General features: G+C 36.6%; 1 protein-coding gene across 1 annotated transcript in view; it reads right to left on the bottom strand.

Moving 5' to 3' along the window:
- Positions 1-583: 583 nt before the first annotated feature.
- LOC140160895 (uncharacterized) overlaps positions 584-8309 on the bottom strand; it is a 61807-nt gene continuing 54081 nt past the window's right edge. The window contains 1 exon segment of the mRNA XM_072184228.1: positions 584-1992. Within this exon segment, the coding sequence (XP_072040329.1) occupies positions 1920-1992 (73 nt within the window). The 3' untranslated portion in view covers positions 584-1919.

The raw sequence follows: 8309 nt of genomic DNA, 5'->3' as shown, positions 1-8309 counted from the left end.
CTGAATGGGCAACTCTCATTTGAAATTCACACACCCTGTGTGGGAGATTAAGGTCATGTCTTCCATAGGTAGTTGTATGGATTTAAACTGGAATAGTCCATTACTATTATCATTACATCTGCAACAATTCCGCCATTCTCCTTAATAGATTGCACTTTTAGTAACACATGGAATTATAAATAATATTGCCTTACATTCACACATGTTTTTTTGTCCCAGCATCAGTGGATACTGGAGTTTGGAGCAAGTTATGGGCAATGTTGACTTAAGCTTACCTAGATCAGGAACCTGGACCACATTTAGGTTAATCACCATACCCTCTATGGAAAAAATTACCTTAATCTTCAACAAAGGGAGTGTGAATTTCAAATAAAGTTACCTGAATGGGTGACTATTTGATATCTACACCCCTGTGTGAGAGATTAAGGTCATGTCTTCCATAGGGGGTGTATGGTTATCAAATGGAATAGTCCATTGAGCAATTGAGCATTGTTCTCAAATACCTTGGAAGTATCTATATTGCATTAACTAATATGTAACCAGTGAAGGCACCAGATATTTTTTCGGGGGGGGGGTGGGGAAAAAGTTTAATAAGTAGTGCATTTTCATGCAAAAATGTGAATTATCTAGTTCTTTTTATAAAAATTCTAGTATTAACTGGATGGAAGTTGAAGTTGATAATACATGTTGTCCATGCAATTTCGCAATTGCAACGTCCAGCAAACATGGTAAATGCCAGATGTATGCGTACTCACATGACATGGCATGGACATTCCAGTCACTTTTTCATGGAAATTATGATGGGTATTTATTTGAGGGGGAGTTTATATAGTAACCCTGTTTCATTGCCTTGATAAAACTTGACCCAGGTATCGCTGATCTAGTTCAACTTAAACAATAATTTGGTAAAAGACAAAAAAGCATTGTCATACTATTATTAATTTTCATCATAATTACACAAATATTCATGATTACCAGCCACATTTCACCAATCTCCATCACAACACAAACATTCCATTCATGGTCCCATATTTATCATAAACTGCTCACAAAAATACTGTTACGCTTGAACATGAGGTAATTTCTTAAAGAAATCTAGACTCAATAAGAAAATAAAAGCATTCTACAGATGAATAAATTTCTTCTGCATATTTTGATACTTTACTACAATCCTGTAAAAAATAGTTGGCACACTTGTAATAACAATTGAAATGTGTGCCCTATCAAAATTGGAGAGGCGAGTGAAACATACATGCATACAATATATGTAAAGCACAGACTCCCCCCTGTATCTCACCCTTCACCATTTTCCAATGTTGGAGGGTCTTACAGACCTGTTGACAACATGGCTTTGTCCAATATTGAATTAGGAAGTGCGGGCAGAGACAGACTAAAAAGGCAGCCACAGTGTGCTAACATTTTTTCCAGGATTGTAGTCTTGTCACATATTTCCACATGTTTTGGGTTATTCCAGTTGAAATCCATACACCCCCTATGAAAGACATGAGCGTAATCTTCCACACAGGGAGTGTGAATTTCAAACAGAGTTACCTGAATGGGCGACTCCTTTTCAAATCTACACTCCCTGATTAACATTACAGTCATGTCTTCCACAGGGAGTGCATGGTTTCAACTGGAATAGCCCAATGTGCCAAACAAATCCCTCCCTCCCTCCATACAACCCATGGATGTTCTTATTGAGTGTCCATTGATTTCATCAAGAAATAACCTCTTGCAATATATCACATAAGAGACTTTTTGTGAGCAGTATATTACATAAAACATTCAATATCGACTTCATGATGATGAACATGATGGTGAACAACAGTGTTCTCTCCCTCTTCTTCATGTTAATGATGATAATCACAGTGACCAATCAATGGGCTTCATATTATTGTTTCCAAGACAACAGAGCATGCTCAGTAGCATCCTTCCCTCCAACTGTCATCTTTTGATCTTGTTACTGTCCTATTCATGTTGTTTTGCGCTGACCTGTGTGGTAAGAAAAAGACAAATCTCAACAGAGTTAGTAATTGAATTCACTACACAGCAAGACCCCTCTGTGGGTTACAAGCTCACACGAAGTTGCTTAATCCATAAGTCAAGGTGAGTACATATGGAGTATCTAATATAGTACCATGGGCACTACTGCCTTACTTACACAGTCCCCGATTGGTTAATTACATGATTATAAAAAGTTGAGTAACCAATCAAAACAGAACTTTTAGACCTCTCAGCAATTGTACGCTTAATCCACTTCAGCCCTACCGACTATTCTTACCATAGCTATGAGTGGCTCAATACATGATATACCACTCTTTATAACCAATCAAAATAGTTCTCTTAGATGCCGATAATTAGGCCAGTAGTGTGCATGGGGATATGAGTATGCACTGAAACAATTAATAAACTAGCAATACCTAATTTGGAAAACTCTAGCCATGTAAGAATTGCTCTGCTCCTCTAGAGTTTGAGCTATTTTTACCTCACTTACAATACACTGACCAACAATTTTGTCGAAACAATTAAGAAGTTCATTATTTTGGCCAATGTGTGACAGTCAAATCTCTCTGATAACAACTAGTTGTCTGAACTATACAGCTATGATTAGTGGTCAATAGAGATGGTTCTGAACTACTACACTTTGCTTCACCCCACAAGGTAAGCAAGGAACTCAAACAATTGTCAATGTGACATGCCTGTAAAGATTCCAGTAAATGAAAGAACCCCACATTAAACAAGGTAAGCAAGGAACTCAAACAATTGTCAATGTGACATGCCTGTAAAGATTCCAGTAAATGAAAGAACCCCACATGAAACAAGGTAAGCAAGGAACTCAAACAATTGTCAATGTGACATGCCTGTAAAGATTCCAGTAAATGAAAGAACCCCACATGAAACAAGGTAAGCAAGGAACTCAAACAATTGTCAATGTGACATGCCTGTAAAGATTCCAGTAAATGAAAGAACCCCACATGAAACAAGGTAAGCAAGGAACTCAAACAATTGTCAATGTGACATGCCTGTAAAGATTCCAGTAAATAAAAGAACCCCACATGAAACAAGGTAAGCAAGGAACTCAAACAATTGTCAATGTGACATGCCTGTAAAGATTCCAGTAAATGAAAGAACCCCACATGAAACAAGGTAAGCAAGGAACTCAAACAATTGTCAATGTGACATGCCTGTAAAGATTCCAGTAAATGAAAGAACCCCACATGAAACAAGGTAAGCAAGGAACTCAAACAATTGTCAATGTGACATGCCTGTAAAGATTCCAGTAAATACAAGAACCCCACATGAAACAAGGTAAGCAAGGAACTCAAACAATTGTCAATGTGACATGCCTGTAAAGATTCCAGTAAGGCACCAGAAACAAATTAGTTCGATCTTTGGATCGACCGTCGATGCTGATTCGATGCTTGTTATTAATGAACTATCAACTAATTAATCAGAATTAATGCTAGATTTATATTGGTCATTATCTATACAGGCACATATTACTATTTTATTGCAATTAACAATAGTAAATTTATTGATTTCATAAATAATAAGGATCGACCAAGCATCGATGGTCGATCGAAAGATAGAACTAATTTGTTTCTATCGCCTAAATACAAGAACCCCACATGAAACAAGGTAAGCAAGGAACTCAAACAATTGTCAATGTGACATGCCTGTAAAGATTCCAGTAAATGAAAGAACCCCACATTAAACAAGGTAAGCAAGGAACTCAAACAATTGTCAATGTGACATGCCTGTAAAGATTCCAGTAAATGAAAGAACCCCACATGAAACAAGGTAAGCAAGGAACTCAAACAATTGTCAATGTGACATGCCTGTAAAGATTCCAGTAAATACAAGAACCCCACATGAAACAAGGTAAGCAAGGAACTCAAACAATTGTCAATGTGACATGCCTGTAAAGATTCCAGTAAGGCACCAGAAACAAATTAGTTCGATCTTTGGATCGACCGTCGATGCTGATTCGATGCTTGTTATTAATGAACTATCAACTAATTAATCAGAATTAATGCTAGATTTATATTGGTCATTATCTATACAGGCACATATTACTATTTTATTGCAATTAACAATAGTAAATTTATTGATTTCATAAATAATAAGGATCGACCAAGCATCGATGGTCGATCGAAAGATAGAACTAATTTGTTTCTATCGCCTAAATACAAGAACCCACATGAAACAAGGTAAGCAAGGAACTCAAACAATTGTCAATGTGACATGCCTGTAAAGATTCCAGTAAATGAAAGAACCCCACATGAAACAAGGTAAGCAAGGAACTCAAACAATTGTCAATGTGACATGCCTGTAAAGATTCCAGTAAATGAAAGAACCCCACATGAAACAAGGTAAGCAAGGAACTCAAACAATTGTCAATGTGACATGCCTGTAAAGATTCCAGTAAATACAAGAACCCCACATGAAACAAGGTAAGCAAGGAACTCAAACAATTGTCAATGTGACATGCCTGTAAAGATTCCAGTAAATGAAAGAACCCCACATGAAACAAGGTAAGCAAGGAACTCAAACAATTGTCAATGTGACATGCCTGTAAAGATTCCAGTAAATGAAAGAACCCCACATGAAACAAGGTAAGCAAGGAACTCAAACAATTGTCAATGTGACATGCCTGTAAAGATTCCAGTAAATGAAAGAACCCCACATGAAACAAGGTAAGCAAGGAACTCAAACAATTGTCAATGTGACATGCCTGTAAAGATTCCAGTAAATACAAGAACCCCACATGAAACAAGGTAAGCAAGGAACTCAAACAATTGTCAATGTGACATGCCTGTAAAGATTCCAGTAAGGCACCAGAAACAAATTAGTTCGATCTTTGGATCGACCGTCGATGCTGATTCGATGCTTGTTATTAATGAACTATCAACTAATTAATCAGAATTAATGCTAGATTTATATTGGTCATTATCTATACAGGCACATATTACTATTTTATTGCAATTAACAATAGTAAATTTATTGATTTCATAAATAATAAGGATCGACCAAGCATCGATGGTCGATCGAAAGATAGAACTAATTTGTTTCTATCGCCTAAATACAAGAACCCCACATGAAACAAGGTAAGCAAGGAACTCAAACAATTGTCAATGTGACATGCCTGTAAAGATTCCAGTAAATGAAAGAACCCCACATTAAACAAGGTAAGCAAGGAACTCAAACAATTGTCAATGTGACATGCCTGTAAAGATTCCAGTAAATGAAAGAACCCCACATGAAACAAGGTAAGCAAGGAACTCAAACAATTGTCAATGTGACATGCCTGTAAAGATTCCAGTAAATACAAGAACCCCACATGAAACAAGGTAAGCAAGGAACTCAAACAATTGTCAATGTGACATGCCTGTAAAGATTCCAGTAAGGCACCAGAAACAAATTAGTTCGATCTTTGGATCGAACCGTCGATGCTGATTCGATGCTTGTTATTAATGAACTATCAACTAATTAATCAGAATTAATGCTAGATTTATATTGGTCATTATCTATACAGGCACATATTACTATTTTATTGCAATTAACAATAGTAAATTTATTGATTTCATAAATAATAAGGATCGACCAAGCATCGATGGTCGATCGAAAGATAGAACTAATTTGTTTCTATCGCCTAAATACAAGAACCCCACATGAAACAAGGTAAGCAAGGAACTCAAACAATTGTCAATGTGACATGCCTGTAAAGATTCCAGTAAATGAAAGAACCCCACATGAAACAAGGTAAGCAAGGAACTCAAACAATTGTCAATGTGACATGCCTGTAAAGATTCCAGTAAATGAAAGAACCCCACATGAAACAAGGTAAGCAAGGAACTCAAACAATTGTCAATGTGACATGCCTGTAAAGATTCCAGTAAATACAAGAACCCCACATGAAACAAGGTAAGCAAGGAACTCAAACAATTGTCAATGTGACATGCCTGTAAAGATTCCAGTAAATGAAAGAACCCCACATGAAACAAGGTAAGCAAGGAACTCAAACAATTGTCAATGTGACATGCCTGTAAAGATTCCAGTAAATGAAAGAACCCCACATGAAACAAGGTAAGCAAGGAACTCAAACAATTGTCAATGTGACATGCCTGTAAAGATTCCAGTAAATGAAAGAACCCCACATGAAACAAGGTAAGCAAGGAACTCAAACAATTGTCAATGTGACATGCCTGTAAAGATTCCAGTAAATGAAAGAAGTGTTTTAACTCTTACAATAAAAGGTAAGATAAGAAAAGAACTAACTAGTATTATATATTTGATATGTATCTATTACTAGAGGTGGCAAGTTCCAATCTGGGATCAAACCATTTGTCAGTATTCCAATTCGCCAGCGAAGTGTTACACGTAATCCAATTATCATGATGTCAACTGGATCATGCTTTTGAGTTCTGCACCACAATCAAAATGATCGCAACACAAAGTCTATGGCATGTACTAGTACTACCAATTCCAAAAGGTGCATGATCCAGTTACCAGGGAGTTATGTAACCACTTCGCTGGTGCATTACAGAATACATATATAATTTGAGATGCAAAAACCAAGCAATACAAAGATGAAATATTTGTAAGTATCCCACCAAAGGTCCATTTCACAAAGTAATCCTCATCATACGTAATATCATAAACTGACAGGCACTTGTTACTTGCACTGCCAGATGCCTATTGCAGCCGTCTCCAGACGTACACTACTGCCCAGCTACTTCATTGGTACTCTAGAGTACACATGTGGATACTCTGGAGTATATGTGAGAGTACACTAGAGTACACATAATGGTCACTGCAATGGTACTGTGCTGGTAATCTAGAGTAACCACGAGTAGCTTAGCAGCAGTGTTCCTTGCGAGTCAGCAGCAATAGGAATCTGGAAGTGTATCACTTATATATTAAATAAATATTGGTGATTTAATGTGCACTTCCCTGTAGGATATCAGTACACTTCAGCAATATATTGCCACTTAGATAAATCAGAAGTTTTGAGATATTTTCTCAAAATATCAAGAGTTATCTTAAGAACCACTGAACCAATAGCGGACTTGTTTATACTAATTTAAATGTATTTTTCATGCTGATTTCAAATATGGTCACAAAAATGTACAATTCTGAAATTTTGAAATTTTTAAAGAATACTTGGAACTTGTCAACTCTCCTGTGGATAGGGTTAAGATGTGCTTGGGATTTACTGTGGGCCTAGGACTTTTGATGTATCACAAATGTTAGTTGATTTAGCAATATGGTCTACTTGGTGTTAATAGCTCAACCTTTATTATGGTGTATATAATATATTGGCAAGGATTCCTTTTTTCAGTACCCCAAATATGTCAAAATATCAATATCATACAATTTATACCCTGTTCAACTTGTACTAAAATGATTTGTTTTTTATTACTGTGGGCATCCATAAAGTCCCATCTCATGCTCGCGTAAATTCACAAAAGTACATGTCAGTCACAATCTGCACGCAAAGCAAACTTTGCTGTGTATGCGTAATATGCCAGACTGATAATGTACGCCATTCAATATCAATCCATGAAGTTGCGAGTATCGCATATGTGACCATCCACCACAAAGTGGTAGTAAATTCGGCTCTAGGTCATTTTCTGTTTATTGCAGATTTTGAAAGAATTTACTTTCAGCTTTAAAATGACACCTCAACCAGCTTCATCGGACATCTGGAAGTGAAGTTATGGTTCATCGAAAGTCAAATTCCTAATATATTTTACATAGATATCTATATACTGTTTTTGATTTATCTCAAAATGGAAAATGCTGACTTTACGACCAGTTTGTGGTGGATGGGCACATATTAGAAGCTGAACAAAGTATAGAAGGAATATTTGTAAGCATAAGCATAGTCTGGCATATTAATAACCAACATGTTCATAGATACAGTTAGCATGATAAATAAGGTAACAGTTTATGAATGATACGAAATGTGACGGTAGTTTTCAAAAAAATCAAGGTGACCATAAACCAAAGGAATGAAAAGGAAAGAAGATGTCCAAAGAAGTTGCTTGGTACATTTCGACCCCAGGACCCCTCGCGTGCCAAGCAGTGCATCGCCAACTGGTAGCCACAGGTGTTTCGCTGGCCTGGGTCAACAAATCCTGCGTATATATGGGATGCATGAATGCGCAGTAATTTTGCTTTGTTAGCATGGTAAGGGTTAATATAGGCCTCAATGAATGGGGAAAAGAGGTTGACTATAATTAAAGACAGAGATAAAAACAATTTATCGCGTCTGATGTCACTGTCAATTACGATCCTTGATTGGT

This window comes from Amphiura filiformis, chromosome 9 (assembly GCF_039555335.1).
Source record: "Amphiura filiformis chromosome 9, Afil_fr2py, whole genome shotgun sequence".
Lineage (NCBI taxonomy): Eukaryota > Metazoa > Echinodermata > Ophiuroidea > Amphilepidida > Amphiuridae > Amphiura > Amphiura filiformis.
Note: the sequence above shows the minus strand (reverse complement) of the source record. Positions and strands in the feature narration are given on the sequence as shown.